The sequence below is a fragment of the Jaculus jaculus genome, chromosome 17 (genome assembly GCF_020740685.1).
Source record: "Jaculus jaculus isolate mJacJac1 chromosome 17, mJacJac1.mat.Y.cur, whole genome shotgun sequence".
Classification (NCBI taxonomy): Eukaryota; Metazoa; Chordata; class Mammalia; order Rodentia; family Dipodidae; genus Jaculus; species Jaculus jaculus.
The window spans coordinates 69,379,081-69,397,096 of NC_059118.1; the positions used below are offsets into that span (position 1 = coordinate 69,379,081).

General features: G+C 39.1%; 1 protein-coding gene across 3 annotated transcripts in view; it reads left to right on the forward strand.

The window, feature by feature from the left end:
• The window catches only part of Exoc2 (exocyst complex component 2), a 171,442-nt gene that overhangs the window by 78,377 nt on the left and 75,049 nt on the right, over positions 1-18,016 (forward strand). For all 3 annotated transcript variants that reach the window (XM_045136639.1, XM_004666142.2, XM_045136640.1), the window contains exon 12: positions 1,672-1,790. In XM_045136639.1, the coding sequence (XP_044992574.1) occupies positions 1,672-1,790 (119 nt within the window). The remainder of the gene's footprint in view (positions 1-1,671; positions 1,791-18,016) is intronic.

The window sequence follows — 18,016 nt, forward strand, 5'->3', positions numbered from 1 at the left end:
GTGCACCCCCTTGTGCATCTGGCTAACATGGGTCCTGGGGAATTGAGCCTCGAACCGGGGTCCTTAGACTCCACAGGCAAGCGCGCTTAATCGCTAAGCCATCTCTCCAGCCCAACTTCTTACTTCTTAACACATATCCATAGCCATTTGTAACCTGTAGACAGTTACAGAGGGAGAAGGGCAGCCAGCCCTACCATGAGAGCTGTGCTGGTTAGTAGCACTTCTTTTGTTTGTTTTTGAGATGGGGTCTCTCTTTAGCCCAGGCTGACCTGGCACTCATTCTGTAGTTCCATGCTTGCCTTGAACTTACAGCAATCCTAGTAACTCAGCCTCCCAAGTGCTGGGATTAAAGGTGTGCACCGTTATATTGGCTTATTAGGGGCACTTCTGCAGACACTGACATGCACACTTTCTTGGAGGGGCCTCACTGTTAGCTTAAGAAGGTTAGAGTTAGTGAGAGGAGTTCTTCAATGCATGTCAGTTTTCCTCAAAATTTTATTTGTTACTAACTTACTATAAAATTGATTTGTTTTTCTCTAATAATCTGCTAATTGGGGTGCCTGAGCAATAAGCACCCCCTACTTAAGACGTGTGAGTATGTCCCTAAGTGATTAAGACCTTGGTAAGGTCACAGTTTGTAACCATTAATAAATATTTACCACGGATTACAAATTTTAACCTCAAGAAAAAAGATACCTTATGCCAGGTGTGGTGGTGCACAGCTTTAATCCCAGCACTCAGGAGGCAGAGGTAGGAGGATCACCATGATTTCGAGGCCACCCTGAGACTCCATAGTGAATTCCAGGTCAGCCTGGGATAGAATGAAACCCTATCTTGAAAAACCAAAAAAAAAAAAAAAAAAAAAGATACCTTATGGTTAAGAATTGCTTTAGTGTAGTAAGTTCTTCTGACCTTATTTCTGGAGTTGATGCATGTATATATATATATATATATTTCATAAAGGCTCTGGTTAAACTTGGATAGTATTTGACAGAACATTTTCAGCCAAAATAGATCTAAACTATATATGAGTAGTTTTTGTACAAAGACTTGAAATATTTTTAAATTAAGTTTAAAATGAAGAAAGCAGCCACCTGAACTTTTATCTTCTAAAGAAATATTTTCTTGGTCACTAATTGCCTTGGATTTTAGAAGTAACCAAATCTCTTCATAGAATGAAAATAGCCTTAAATTTCAGTTGCCCATAAAATGGTGTCACACTGCCATCCAGTGGCCATCTTTCCTACCAGAAAGGAATTTTAAAAACATGAAAAATTTAAAACTATTCACCTCTGCTGCCCTCTGCTGCCTCCCATCTGGGTTGAATGTAATGACTCCTAAGCAGAAACATTCTAAGAACTAAGTGTAAAGCTGTCAAGAAAAGTTTTCACTGATCATTAGGATCATTTGGTCTTTGTTGAGGGTTTGTTTCTTTAGTTGTCTTATATGCAAAAAGTTATATTTTTAAAACTACAGCTTTGTCATTTATGGTTGCATGAAAATAAATTTGATTGCATTTTATTAAGAACTAAGTTTTAAAGTCTAATATTGGCAAGTGTTTTACTAATTGATTAGATTTAACATTTTCTTTAAAAAATTGTAATAACTTAAAAATATGTTAGGCTTTCTTTTTGTTCTTATAATAGAAGAGGCCTTGGACTTCTTTTTCAGATACCTCTCTGACCTCCATGCGCCTGGTGACCCTGCTTGGCAGTGTATTGGAGCCCAGCATAAGTGGACCCTCCAGCTCATGCATGACTGTAAAGAAGGCCATATGAAAGGCCTGAAAGGCAAGAGATTATCTTCTGACTCACATGCATTTAAGTATTTACTGGCTAGGGAACTATCTCTGATTTTTCTTGGTACTTAAAGCACTGTTTAGCACTATACATAGCAGTCAACACCAAAAGGAAGGGAGAAAGCTCTTTTAACATAGGTTTTTGGCTGACTAGTGGTTTTGCCAAAGCTGTATTGGAGGGACCAGTTAAAGATGGGGGCAACATAATTCAGTAGAAATTATATTAGTCCTTGATAAATGTTAGTCCCATTCGTTGTTTCATCAGACATAATGCTGAGCTACTGCTATGTGTCAGGCAAGGGCCAAGTGCTAGGTAAAGAAAACAGAACTAGGCCCTGCCTCATGGAGTTACTGGTAGAGGAAGAAAAATGCATTAAACTGAAGGAGAGTAACTGAGAAGAATGTTCCCAATGGCTGGTTAGGGATGGTACACTTAGCTACATTCTTGTTGCTGGGATAAAATGTCTTGCTACAATTGGCTCATAGAAGGGAGGGACTTAATTCAACTTGTGGTCTAGAGGGTGGTGAAGGTATGGTAGGAGCAGGCACTAGTTCCTCACCTTGGCACAGTAGCAGGGAACAAGCAGAGAGAGCAAGTTGGGCTGGATTATAAAACCTCACCCCCCATTTCCTCCAGCAAGGCTCCATCTCCTGAATAGTGCCACCAGCTGGGGATTAATACATGAGTCTATTGGCATTTTATGTGCAAACTACTACAGAGGGTGTCTCATGGAGGTTCCATATTACCTAAAAAGTAGAACTTACCAGGTAGCCTCCAACCAGAGAGAGGAACTATTAAGCAAAGGCTCTGAGGTGAGTTTGAAGAAAAAAGTTAAACTGCACATACACATTTATTGATTTTTCTCCAGATACTGTTAATGGTCAAATACAATAGCAGGAGTCTGGTTCATGCAGGCTTCTAACATGGTAGACAGATAGGTAATAGACTATTAAAATATTCTAGAATATGTCACTTCCTAAGATTAAATGAGTTCTGAATGTTGTGGTAGCCCATGGGAACAGATTTTTTTTTTTTTTTTTTTGAGACAGGGTCCCAGGCTGCCCTCCAACTCACTATGATGCTAAAGATGCTGTTACTGCCACCTCCCGAGTTCTGGGATTACAGGTGTGTGGCACTACTGGCTTTATTCAGTGCTGGAGCTCAGACTCGGGACTTCATGCATACTGAAATACATTCCCAGCCCAAGAACCAATTCTGACTCAGGGCTCTAGGGTCAATGAAGGAAAATTCTGAGCTCTGAAGGGTATCTGTATTGGTCATTGAAAAGTAGTAAGAGAGTTAAAAGACCTAGAAAGAGCACAGGATTTTGAACCAGAGACAGTTTTGAATTCTCTATGTCTGGAGCTAACATGTGGTTAAAGTCATGAGAATTGAATCTATAGCTAGGATACACCAATAATGACTTTCATTAGCATCTTTAAGGAGTTTGGAGGTCATTCAGAGGCTAGTAAGTGTGCAGTGCAAGGACTGTAAAGAGGGAAAGATGTGATTCCTATCTTTTGTGTGGAGAATGGAGGAAGACCAGAACATAAAGATTGATGAGGCCGGCACAGTGATGCCAGCATCTGATCTAGCCAGAGGTGGGGTAAAGTGAACTGTGGGGGTAGAGTTGGCTATTTAATAAGCAGGATAGACAGGAAGAAGGGGTGGGGGATCTCCCAGATATCTGTGCCTGTCTGTAGTAGTAGCCCTTTAGGATAGTGGTGGTGTTAAGAGGCAGGGACCTTAGGGAAGATAGTGTTTTTCCCTCTTGTGTTTGAAAGGTATGCTTCAAATTGGCTGACATGCAGAAATATATAGACAATAGGTAATTGTATTTAAAGAATGAAAGACTTGTGTGTGGCTTGTACACAGATGGAAGTTGAGGCATTCACTTAAGAAGATAAAAAGGGAGGAAAAAAAGGACAGAATAAGGGTCCACAGTAAGCTGCTTGAAGAAGAGAAGCCTGCATAGGATACAATGAAGGGGTGGACACAGACAACGTGGAAATAGGACAGCATAGTGTCGCAGAAGCAAAGAGGAGGGAGTGGTCTTGAGGTTTTAAAGATAAAGTTGAGGACTGGAGAGATGGCTTAGCACTTGCCTGTGAAGCCTAAGGACCCAGGTTCTATTCCCCACTACCCATGTAAGCCAAATGCACAAGATGGCTTTGTTTGCAGTGGCTAGAGGCCCTGGTGTAACCCTTCTCTATATACAAACCTCTTTCTCAAATCAATCAATCAATCTATATTTTTTTAAGATAAAAATCTTTATCTTGGGGTCAGAGTGAGGTTTAGGCATAGCTAGGGCAAATCATTTTTTTGTTGGGTATTGTACTGGGGGCCTGGACAGTGCTGAGCAGGCCTCCTGGAGCTTGAAGTCATGGGACATAAAAATTTTGAAATCATGTAAGTATACTTTGATTCTAATTATGAAAAGGTTAGGAAGTACAGACCATAGAATTTTATAAAGCCATATTGTAAGGGTGCCCAGCCTCATGGAATGAGTGAAAAGTAAAAAAAAAAAGGTTCCTGGAGGTATTACCAATATTCTGAGTCAGAGTTCATTATGTAATGAATGCAAAGGATGACAAAGCAGGACAGAATAAGGGCAAGTACCATTTGATTGTGAAGTAACAGTTAAAAGCACCTTGCATTAGGGAAGGGACCCAAAGGGGCTGGCAATCAGCATTCTGAACTGGGGTTTTTAGGTACTAAGAATGGCCCTATAAAAATTAGGTACCCATTGGGATCAACTTTATTGGTTGAGTTTAAATATGAATAGAATAGATCTGTGAGTGGGGAAAAAGAATACAGACTCAGAAAGAATCTACCAAGGGAAGAAGCACATGGAGTGGGAAGGGGGGGTAGCACCAGAAAGTTACACAGAGGAGGAAGAACCAAGAACTAGAAAAAACAAAGAGCATACATCTTAAAGAGTAAGGTTTTTTTTGGATTTTGGTTCCTAAACTCTTCACCATGTCATGTAGTACTCTTGTCTTTTCTGGACCTATACCCTAAGTAGCTGCCTAAAACTGAAGCTACCTTGTTCCTGATCCCAGTCAGAGTGGTGACTCTAGCTGTTGGCTATTAGGAAAAAGTGAGGGTTGAGGGGATCTAGGATTAAATACTGAAGCAAGAGTTTGACCACTGTGTTTTTCAGCCTGAAATGGGTGACCATCCTGCTTCTGATGACCTGTGTACAGAATAGCCCACTGCCCTGAGTTTCACACATGAAACGTTTCCACCATGTGAGAATTTGTCTCTGGAAATTCCTATGAAACAGGTCCAAAGTGAAAATATGTCTTCAGATTTCCTTCCAAGAAAAGCCTTTAGTTAGCCCCCTGCTGGCATTCTGAAACAGGACTTTTAAAGGTGGCCTTCAAAGAGTGTCTTTTTCTTTGTTTTCAAAGGGATTTTAGTTTTGCTCTTCAGACATAGGCTGGCTGTGTCTTTTAACCTGTGGGAAAAGCCATCATCAGCAAAATCCTCCTCCTCCATCTCCTTCTGGTTGGGCATCTTTTAGATCTGTGCTCCAATTGGGATTTCCAAAGGGGGCTCGCTAGGGGACATTTAGAAGAGGAGCCAGTGCTTATGTAAGCAGTAGATTGTTAAAAACAGTCACACAACAGAAGGCAATAAAATTCATACAAGATTGAGGTTCTCTTTGGAGACTTGTAAACAATATATAACACTGAATAGTTTATTTTGAATCAATACTGTGTCAGTTACCTTCTTGTTGCCTGACAAAAATCACTCTAAGGGAGGAAGTGCTTATTTCAGCAGGGAAGGCAGGAAGAACTTGAAGGTTAAGTTGGTCACATATAGCCCATAGTGAGGAAGCAGAGTGATGAACGCTGGTGTTCAGCCTTTTTAGTTGTCTAGCAGCCCATCCAGTAGAATGGTGCCATCCATAGTTAAAGTGGCAGGTAAGATTAAGCTAACCAACGTAATCCCTCACAATCAATTCTAGATCCTGTCAAGTTGATACTCAGTAAATAATAATAACCATGGCAATCACAATGGTGGTTTTTAGATAGAAAAGAGGCTGTGTTAAACATCTGCCTTTTGAAATGTTCAGTGGTTAAGCATGTGCAAGTAATGCAAAGAAACAAAAACAGGCCAGGACTGGTGGTGCAACACCTTTAACCCAGCACTCAAAAGATAGAGGTAGGAGGATCACTGAAAGTCGGAGGCCATCCTAAGACTACATAGTGAAGTACAACTTGTTGAAAAACTAAAAATGATTGCTTCTAAGATATGAAGAGATAAAATGGCCATATTTTAAGCTAAAGCTCATAAAATATGTACATTCATTATGGTAATTATAATTTTGGTGAATGTATATAGTACAACTGAACATTTTTTCTTGCCATTCGAAATATAGAAATGACCTTTATATACATAGTTTACATATACACATTTTATTTTTAATATATTTTATTTATTTGTTTCTAAGCAGAGAGACAGGCAAAGAGAATGGGCATGCCTCTGGCTGCTGCAAATGGACTCCAGATGCATGTGCCACTTTGTGCATCTGGCTTTACGTGGGTAATAGGGAATTGAACCTTGGTCATTAGGCTTTGCATGCAAGCACCTTAGCTGCTGAATCATCTCTCCAGCCCCCATATATACATTTTAAATAGTGGAGTTAATGCATAGAGTTCTGACATGGCTGCACTGCAGGGGTAGGTAGTTTTCCGGCACACAAAATTAGATTGCAGCTTCTGTTAGGAAAGGGTTATCAGGTCAATTGAACTTCCTTTAAAACTATAAAAACTATGTCCATAGGCTAAAAGACAGTAAAAGTATGATATTGTACATATATGCAGAATGGTCTCTCTAGCCAAGCAAAGATCAGATTTTCCATTCTTTTCTATTCTTTTTGTCAGGAAGAGGAAAGTACCATGTGATACTTAATACACTCTGAATTCAATTTGAAATGCTCACCTTTAGAAATTGTCATTGTTATTTGAAAATCATATAGGTATGTGAAAAGTTTTATCTGCTGGGATCTGATTTTTTTACACAATGATTGTAGAATTTTTGAAAATCTAGTTTTAAGATAGTTTTACTCTTCAAATAAAAATGACCAATGGTCATAGTGATTTAGGTACTTTTTGAACAGGATCAGGACTTGACTGTTAATTTGCTTTTGGATTAGCATTTTGGAACCTGCAGCGTAAAACAGCAGCTGATGCTCATAGGAAAGAACTAGTTCTTAGTTTTTTTGACTTTCTAAAATATTTTGTCCACTTTTGTGTGTGTTTGTTGTGTTCATGTGTCCATGGGTGTACATGCATGTGTAGGTATGGTTTTCTTCTCATTGATTTGGAAATTTCCAAGTAGGCTAACTGACTGGCCCAAGTTTCTGTTTGTCTCTGCCTTCCCAGAGATTACAAGTACTGTCACTGTGCTCAGCTTTTTAAATGTGTGTTTAAGAGGATCAAACTTGGGTTCTCATGGTTGTAAAGCAGGCACTTCACCAACTGAGGTATTTCTCCAACCCCCAGTTCATCTTTCCAAGAAGTTTCTTAGATCAGGTAGTCTAAAAAACTTGTGTCAAGGGATCTTTTTTGTGTGGGTTTTCTGGCAGCTTATCTTGCTTGGCTTCTTGTACATCTTGCGTGTGTGTGTGTGTGTGTGTGTGTGTGTGTGTGTGTGTGTGTGTCTATATATATGTATATATAATGGGATTGGGCATGATATGTGTGTGTGTCTATATACATATGTATATATGTCTATACATACACATATCATGCCCAATCCCATCATTTCTCGTTAGTACAATGAAAAGTTTTATACTAAATACCAAACACATTAGTTCACTGTATATACATTACTTGGTAAGTTTATATTTTTAAACTCTTTTTTTTTTTTTTTTGGTTTTTCGAGGTAGGGTCTCACTCTGGTCCAGGCTGACCTGGAATTAACTCTGTCATCTCAGGGTGGCCTTGAACTCATGGCGATCCTCCTACCTCTGCCTCCCGAGTGCTGGGATTAAAGGCGTGCGCCACCACGCCCGGCTATTTTTAAACTCTTTATTGACAGCCTCCATACATGTACATATATGCCCTAATCATAATCCCCTCCCACTACCCTATTTTAAAATTTTTCTATTTTTATTTATTTACTTGTGTGAGAGAGATAGAGGCAGATAGAGACAGACAGAATGGGCACATCAAGTCCTCTGGGCCACTCTGGAAAGCAACTGTAAATGCATGCACTACCTTGTTCATCTGGTTTACGTGTGTCCTGGGTAATTGAACTTGGGTCATCTTTTGGCTTTGCAGGCAAATGCTGTAACCACTCTAGCCATCCACCACCCTGTTTTGCCACCCCTCTACTATCTCCCCTCCACTGAACCCCTTCTTCTTTCCAAGTAGTCTCTTTTCTTTTGTTTTAGGTTTTTTGTTGCTGTTGTTTGGTTTTGGTTTTGCCTTTTTGAAGTAGAGTCTTACTTTAGCCCAGGCTTACCTGGAATTCACTCTGTAGTCTAGGCTGGCCTCAAACTCACTGTGATCCTCCTGCCTTAGCCTCCCGGGTGTTGGGATTAAAGGTGTATGTCATCATTCCTGGATAGTCCCTCTTCTTTTGATGTCGTCACTTTTTTTCTTTGCCCCTCATATTATGCAGGTTGAATAGATATGAGGTCATAAATGCAACTACCACCTTGTGTCTGGAAGACAGTATTCCAGAGCACTCCTGCCCATCCTTTGCTCTTATATTCTTTCCACCACCTGTTCATCAGTGGTCTCTGGATCTTGGAGAGTGTAATAGAGATGTTTTACTTAATGCTGAACAATATACTATCACTTCTCAACATTTTCATGAGTTTTGAGTCTCCTCAGCAGTCACTGCTATCTGAAAAGTGTCTCTAACCAAAATTGAGTGCAGCACTAATATATGGACATAAACATAAATACTTAGAGGGCAATTTGATGGACTTGGTCTCTCCATTTAGCCAAACAATAGTAGTTGTTTCCTCAGCAGAGCTTATGATCTCTCTAGCCATAGGCTTTTGAATTGGCTATCAGTTCCAGGCATGAATTCCCTTCTGTGGCACAGACCTCAAAGCCTATCAGAAAGGAATTGGTTTGCCTATGACAGACATGCCACCATTGTACCATTTTCCTGCCTGGCTGGCTAGCCATATAACTTGTAGGGTTTATTGCTGGTTAAGACTATTGATAGCTTTTCTTCCCCAGCTGGCTGCGTAGCACTTTCCGGAACTATGACAGCTCATCAATAGAGCTGGCTTCCACCTCAGCTCCAGCCTGATTTCTCAAGAGTTCTGAAGCCAAATATGCAGTATCTTCAATAGCAGGGTCTTATACCTGATAATTTTAAAATAGTGACTATTACAAGTCTTTTAATTCTGTATTTTGTAATTTGAGTAATTATTTGGCATATAATTTAGACATATTTTCTTTAATTATTTATAAATGCTGTAAAAGGCTTTTAAAAGTATGGGTTTTTTTGGTAATTCTTTTATCTACCTTATTTATAACTCATGTATGGTTCTTTTTTAAAAAAATATTTTTATTTATTTGTAATCAAGAGAGAGCGAGATAGAGAGGAAAGACAGACATAGACAAGGGGTATGCCAGGGCCTCTAGCTACTGCAAATGAACTCCAGAAGCATGCGCCACCTTGTGCATCTCGTTTACATGGTTACTGGGGAATTGGACCTTTGTCCTTTGGCTTTGTAAGCAAGTGCCTTAACCGCTAAACCATTTCTCCAGCCCATGTATGGTTATTTTTTAGGCAGAAATGCATCTTGAAAGTTCATGCTTATAGTTTTGCTTTTAAAATGCATTTACTTTCCTGAACTGTTTTGAATAGTGTTGAAATGCATATCAGCAATATGACCTGGAACCTGATAAAGATACTCTAAAGTAGAATGAGGTAAAGGATGTGTTTGCCATGACTTCTTTGGTTTAATTTGGACAAAATGATTCCCTTCAGATTAAGGAAATTTCCCCATTGGAGCTTTAAATACAGAGAATCAGAAGATCAAAGGAGAGAGCATTTTTATCTGTTGACACAGGACTAATTCCAGAGGAATTTCTAATTCTACCTTGATACGCCCACCCCTTGCCTTGGCATTGAAATTCCTCCATGTGGTGTGCTTGAAAGGAATCCCATCCTGCCTCTGTCTGGTAGCTCCAGGCCCTGCATATTTGGTCAACAAGCAGCAGTGGGTGGTCGGGCTGCCCACCGGACAAGGGCATGCTGTGCTCAGGATAATGTGTTCAAAGGTGTTTGAGGGCTATGAGGAAATCAGGAAATCAACTGCCCTTCTGAGAGTCTGGGGGCTATGGATAAGCTTTCCCCCACTATTGTAGACTGTGAGAAAACTTGTAGGAGGCATAAAGAAAAAATACAGTAAATGTACTCACCTGGCTCCACATCTGTAGTCTTGCTTATTGTGTAGAGTCTGTTGAACAAATTTTATTTGCATTTAAAATAGGAAAATCTTGAGATGAAAGGATTTAACTGATTAATGACAAGATCTGAAAGTCCTGTAGAAGACTAGTTATAGTCTTTCCTTTTTTCCTTTCTTCTTTCCTTCCCCTCCTCTCTCCTTCCCTTCCCCCCTTTTTAAATTGTCTTAAAGTCCTTATCAGTATTTTGAAACTGTTGCAGGATTCAGTTTTACCTTAAATTCTTGTGTATGAGCCTTGTGGGAGCTCTTTTTAGATTTATACAGTAACATAGAGCTGAAGTACTTTTAATTAGTGGAAATTTCACAGTTGTTGAAAAATAGCAATTGTTTCAACTTATTAATAGCAAATTATGAAGAATGGTGAAGTTATGATTGGTTGCCTCATTAGTATCCATGGGCAAATAACTTGCTGCTTCTAAACAATGCATTCCAATGTTTTTCTCTTATTAAAACAAAATTTCTGTTATGTATTTATATTGTATTTCAAAACCAATTTTTTAATTTTATGTTTGTAATTTGTTCCTCTATTTGCATACTTCAAAAAAAAAAAAGAAATTCCTTCACGAACATTGCTGCCATAGGTTTTAGAAGTTTTAACTGGAAAAATTATGTTAGCAGTAAGAGGACTGAGTCATAGCCCCACTGTCAACGTCCGCAGTCTGAGGAGTTTTCCTAGATTTAAAGACCTCAACTCAGAATTCATGATTTCTACATTAGAAGGAATTTCAGGAAGAACAGGTATGAAGCAGAGTTGGACATTTTATTAAAAATACTTTGATAAGCAGAGGGGGAAAAAAAGTCACTGAGAGAATGAAAAGCACATTCAAGAACATGTATGTGGGCTTCTCTGAGAGAGTGCTATTCTAAGTAGTGCCTATATATAAGAATATAGAAGTCTTTTCAAATTCCATGGTTCAATTGTTTGTGGGAAACCTTACCCTCCTCTGTCTCTGTCTCCCTATTCAATGATAATTGAGATTAGGGGATGATTCCACAAGTGCCATAGTATGATAAGATAAAACCAGGAGCCACTAGGTTTGCACAAGGAACTTAGGACATGACTTTTGCTGTAAATGAAATTTCCAATGAGATTCCTGTAAAATAAGATATTAATTGTGCTAGAATTCTTGCTTCATTGTTGGCCAGATGATTCAGTCACATTCCTGGTGGGCAGGGCTTTTTTCCCTTCTTATATCCTCAAAAATTTCCCCATTTTTCTGTCTTTCCTAAACAAGATGCTGACTTTTAGCCATTAGGAATGAAGAAGTATAATTGTGTAGTGTGTGTTTAATGTTATGTGTTTAAAGAAATTTTTTCTTCTAACCATTTGTAGTTAAGATCTGTATCTTTTATATTACTGGAATTATAACAGAGATACAAGTTTATGGGTACCCAGAGTATTTCTTGACTTTTGTCTATATGATTTTTCCTGTAAATACTATATAGAAATGGCAATACTAGGAACTGGGAAGGTATCTCAGTGCTTAAAATGCATGCTTGCGAAACCTGCTGCCTGCATTCAGCTCTCAAACACCCACGAGCTAGATGCAGAGTAGCACATGCTTCTGTGATCTCAATGCAATAATGGAGTGCTGAGCCAGGAGAATCCCAAAAGTCAAGGGCTAGCTAGTCTGACAGTTTGCAGTTGGTTTATCCAGTGATAGACTCTGTCTCAAAGGAGCACATCCCCAGGACTACCAATAAAAAGTCTCAAAACAAAAACAAAAATCATAAGATTTGTTTCCTGAGAAAATTAATGGCCAAAGAAACCAAATGATTTGTCAAAATTCATATGAATATAGTAGTACTTTGAAAAGGACAAACACAGCTTTATAGAAACTCTTCCTGTTACTTACATAAGTCCCATTGCAAGAAAGCACTCCAATAAAAAAGCCAATTGTATAGTAGATATGGTTGTACATTGTCCTCAGTTGGTTCCCTTTGGCCAGATCTGTTAGTCTTTAGAGAAAATATACAAAGTGACATCATTTTCAGTTGCATATCCTCTGCAGATCATGGCAGCATGATATAATAAAAACTTCAAATAGTTCTACTGTATTCTTATTTATAGCCATATGTTTTATATAACATGCAATTTCTCAATCATGAGTTACTGCTCTCATATTATAAAATAAAACAAGTGAAAATGAGCTGATTTCTTGTAAAACATTCTAGACGTTTGTTGATTATATACTTTGTAACAATTATCTTTTTATTTTGTTCTTTGCTGTCTTACAGTGATGCTTATTGTCAAAGCTGCTTCATATTTATAATCATTTTGTGGCCTGAAGATATCAGGTCATGTAATTGAAGCTTTAAAAGAGTAATTAATGCTCAAGTTTTTGGATTTTTTTTGTTGATACTTGATAGTAAATAAGTCATGTCTTTTCAACACATAAATCTTCTAATTCATTTAAGTAGCACATTATAAGACCTTTTGACACAGAAAAGGAATAAAACATCAGAGAGAGAAACAAATGTCTAGGTCAATGTTCATCTGAACACCTTGTGATCATCCCTGCAGTGCCACCTTCTGGTCACTTGGCACACATGCAGCTCATAAAGGTGCCAGTTGGGCATGAGAGGCCTGCATTTCTATCTCATTGGCAATGTTGGGTTACCAACCAAGAGGTTAGTTCATTAAATATTGTAACTGGCCTTTTTTTGTTATCACATATGATATATATTTTTGTGCATCTGTATTAATTTATTTTTTTAATTTCTGTGAAGAATGGCACAGAGATTGTGATTTTGATTACAGTAAATCTATAGCTTGCTTATGGCAGGATGACCATTTTTACAGTTTTAATCCTACCAGTTCAGGAGCATCTTCTAGCATCTGTATCAATCTCTTCAGGCTTTTTAAAAGTTTTCATTGTAGAGGTATCACTTCATTGGCTAGTATTACTTCTAGATATGTTTTAGTTTTTGAGGCTATTGTAAATGTGACTTTTCCCTGTTTTTTTTCTTACTATGATTGTCATTGGTATATAGAATGTCTGCTAATTTTTATGTGTTCATTTTTTATCCTGTCTTTTTGCTAAAAGTGTTTATCTGTTCCACGAGTTTTCTGGTACAGTCCTTAGGGTCTTGTATGCATAAAAGCATATCATCTGTGAACAGAAATACTTTGATTTATTTTCCTATTTTTATCCCTTTTGTTTCCTTATATGTTATTGCTGTAGCTAAAACATCAATCATTTTATTGAATAGGATTTGAGAGTGGACATCCTTGTCTTGTTCCTGTTTTTAATAGGATTGCTTTGGGATTTTCTCCACCTAGCATGATGTTGGCTATAGCTTTTTCATATATAGCCTTTATTATGTTAATATATGTTCTCTCCATCGTTGGCCTCTCCAGGGGTTTTATCCTGAGGGGCTGTTGGATGCTGGAAGCTTTTTCTAATGATTTCTAATGTATCTAATGAGTTGATAATGTGATTTTTGTCCTTGAGTGCATATATGCTGTATTACATTTATTGATTTGCATATGTTGAACCATCCCTGCATCTCTGGGATAACATCCACTGAATCATGGTGAATCATCTTTTTGTGTATTTATTTTGTAAGTATTTGTTGAGAATTTTAAAATCTGTGTTCATCAGGTAGCTTTGTCTATAGTCTATAGTGTTTTAAGTTTACTTCAGTGATAATCTCTAGGTATCCTCTGGATTTCTGCTTTGGTATGTATAGAGTATCCTCAGTGTGTGTCTCCTACACCCTGGCACTGATTGTCAGGCTCACCATGGAAGCTGCCTTCTTCCTCATCTCCCCAATACCTCTGTGGTTTTGCCTGGGCCTTGGCTAAGCTATGAGGGGTAGTTTATCTCCTCTGGTCTTGCCACCTTCTGAAAAAGTAAAGCAGATTCTTCAATGAAAAATGAAGTCAGCATAGGTTAAATGGGATAAGCATTGTTAATTTAGGGAGATTTTGATGGATGTAGCCCCTCTTTTAGCTAAAGAGAGTAGCAGAAGCTTGTCGTTAGAAACCATAATATTGGTCTCCATAAAATTTTAACCCGATTCCAAGTTCTAGTTATGGGTTCCTTTCCACTGAGTATATCTCTTAACCAATCAGTAGGCACAAAGGCTGTGTGCCACCATTGCACAGGTGTGTGTATCTTGTCAAGCTGGTTGGTTTTGAGTACTTTAGACTCACACCATTATATGTGCTTGCTTATACCATTGTTGGCCACTTTCCCCCAGTAGCTCATGTAACGCTTTCCAGCACTAAATGGGCTAACCATCTGGGGACTGGCTATTTTTCTAGATTCCAGCCAGGTCTCTCAGTGTTCTATGTTGGCAGTATATAGTATTTTTAGCAGTAGGGCCTTACCTTTTACTTCAGGTGAATAATCAAGTGCTTTGACAAAAGGCTGTCTTGTTTTGGGGACCTCTTAGGTCTCTCTGATCAACAGCTCGATGTGGGTAGCAACCTATTTCTGGTACTTGGAGTTACAGGCCAAAGCCAAATGTTTTAAGGTGAGGCTCCATCCCACCCTCTACAAGGCCCTTCTTTTTAGATATTGCCCCATATTCCTATTGAAGGTTAAATCTTTTAGTCAACCTTCATGGAAAAAGAATTCTATTGTACTTCATTTTGGGTTTAGTTTTGTGTTTATTTCCCCCTAACCTCCCCTGCCCCTCCCCACAAACCCTTCCATCCCTATTATCTGGATCTGAAGTTACCTGTGAGGTATCCCCAGGTTAGAAACCACAGATGAGTGAGAACATGCTATGTTTGTTTTTCTGTAATTGTGTTTGCTGAGTATGATCTGTTTTAAGTCTATTCATTTTCCTATAAATTTCATTGTATCATTTTTTTTTTACTGCTGAGTAGAAATGATTATGTAAATTTACCACAACTTCATTATTCATTCATCAACCTGGGTTGATTCTAGTTCTTAGCTATCATGAACAGAGCAGCTACAAACTTGGTTGAGCAAATTTATCTGCAGTGAAGCATGGAGCCTTTAGGGTAAATGCCCAGAAGGGGAATAACTGGGTCTATTAGTAGTTCTATTTTCATCTTTTCCAGGAGTCTCCATATTGATTTCCATAGTGGTTTTTCAAGTTTTCATTCCCACCAACAGTGAATGAGGGCTCCTCTTTCCCTATGTCCATGCCAACATTTATTATGATTTTTTTAATGATTGCCATCCTGACTGGAGTAAGGTGGAATTTCATAGCTGTTTTAATATGCCTCTACCACCACTACAAACTCTTCTTGCCAGTCTTGTAATGATCACCATGCCTGCCTTCTACCACCACCACAAACTCTTCCTCCCAGTCTTGTAATGATCACCATTCCTGCCTTCTACCACCACCACAAACTCTTCTGCCCGTCTTGTAATGATCATCATGTCTGCCTTCTACCACCACTACAAACTCTTCCTGCCAGTCTTGTAATGATCACCATGCCTGCCTTCTACCACCACCACAAACTCTTCCTGCCAGTCTTGTAATGATCACCATGCCTGCCTTCTACCACCACCACAAACTCTTCCTCCCAGTCTTGTAATGATCACCATTCCTGCCTTCTACCACCACCACAAACTCTTCTGCCCGTCTTGTAATGATCATCATGTCTGCCTTCTACCACCACTACAAACTCTTCCTGCCAGTCTTGTAATGATCACCATTCCTGCCTTCTACCACCACCACAATCTCTTCCTCCCAGTCTTGTAATGATCACCATGCCTGCCTTCTACCACCACCACAAACTCTTCCTGCCCGTCTTGTAATGATCACCATGTCTGCCTTCTACCACCACCACAATCTCTTCCTCCCAGTCTTGTAATGATCACCATGCCTGCCTTCTACCACCACCACAAACTCTTCCTGCCCGTCTTGTAATGATCACCATGTCTGCCTTCTACCACCACCACAATCTCTTCCTCCCAGTCTTGTAATGATCACCATGTCTGCCTTCTACCACCACCACAATCTCTTCCTCCCAGTCTTGTAATGATCACCATGTCTGCTTTCTACCACCACCACAATCTCTTCCTCCCAGTCTTGTAATGATCACCATGTCTGCCTTCTACCACCACCACAATCTCTTCCTGCCCATCTTATAATGATCACCATGCCTGCCTTCTACCACCACCACAAACTCTTCCTCCCAGTCTTGTAATGATCACCATACCTGCCTTCTACCACCACAGGAATCCAGGAGGGCCAAGGAAGACTTTTAATTGTGCCTGCCTTCTACCACTACTACAGGAATCCAGGGAGGGCCAAGGAAGACTTTTTTTTTAATTTTTTTTTTAAATTAATTAATTTATTTATTTGAGAGCGACAGACACAGAGAAAGACAGATAGAGGGAGAGAGAGAGAATGGGCGCGCCAGGGCTTCCAGCCTCTGCAAACGAACTCCAGACACGTGCGCCCCCTTGTGCATCTGGCTAACGTGGGACCTGGGGAACCGAGCCTCGAACCGGGGTCCTTAGGCTTCACAGGCAAGCGCTTAACTGCTAAGCCATCTCTCCAGCCCCAAGGAAGACTTTTTAACTGGAAGATAAAAAGTAGCTCTAGATATAGCACAGAAGACAACAATAATGTTGTTAAGAAATAAAATAATCATTTAAAAAATATTCCTATTGTCTTTTCTCTTTCATGGTAATTGCATACCCAACTGTAGCTGGGCACAGAAGGCTGAGGCAGGTTGGTGGCAGATGACTGTAAAGCAATAGCAGTTGTGGGCTTGTACCATTGTGTCATCTGCTTTAACTTTTCTTTTCTTTCTCTTTTCTTTTCTTTTGTTTTCTTTCTTTCTCTTTTCTTTTCTTTCTTTCTCTTTTCTTTCTTTTTTTTTTTCTCTCTCTCCCTTTCTCCCTCCCTTTATGTTTTTGATGAATTCCTGTTTGTCTTAAAGCTATGATACTCTGTCCTCCACATGATCTGTTCTATTGATGAGGCTTTCCACTGAGCTTTTTAAAAATTTTTTCATGTCCATCTTCATTTCAGTTTAGATTTTCTGTATTCTCCCACTTTTGTTGTTTTTGTTGTTGTTTTTCAAGGTAGGGTCTCACTTTAGCCCAGGATGACCTAGAATTCATTATGTAGTCTCAGGGTAACCTCAAAATCAATATAGTCCTCCTACCTTTACCTCCCAAGTAAGTTATCACACCCAGCTTTATTTTTCTCTTTATTGACTTGTATTTTCATATCCAGTATTGATTTCCTTATTCTGCTGTTGGTTTATGTTCTCTTGGAAACTCATTCAGGATTTTATTCACATCCTCTTCTAAGTCTTTGAACATATTTAAAATTTTTCTTTTAAATTCTTTGTAATTTCATGTAAATTTTTCTCATTGGAGAACATTAGTATAGAATTTATCATTTTTTTGAGGAGACCTAGAATCTGTGTTGTGGTGTGTATATGTGTGTGTTTTATTGCTTGTGTTTTTATGATGGTATTTGCACATTTGGAATTAGTTTCTTGGCTGAGTGTTTTGGTGCAAGCGTCTGACCCACCTGCATTGAGTGGGCATTTGGGACTACACTTGCTATTACCTCAGTTTAGGTGGTTGTGGATTCACTAGGTGATCTTTAAAGTTCATATGTGGGGTCAGTTGGTACTGATTTGTCAGTGGGATAGCTGTGTTGATCTCAGCTCAGCTGAACACTGACCTCATAAGTAAGTGTTGTTTATGAGTTGTGAGGGGTGGAGCATTAGGGTCAATGAGCACGTGGCCTCTAACTTGGAGAATAGGTGGGCTCTCCATGGAATCCTGTATGCACCTGGTGGCAGGGGTTAGGGTTC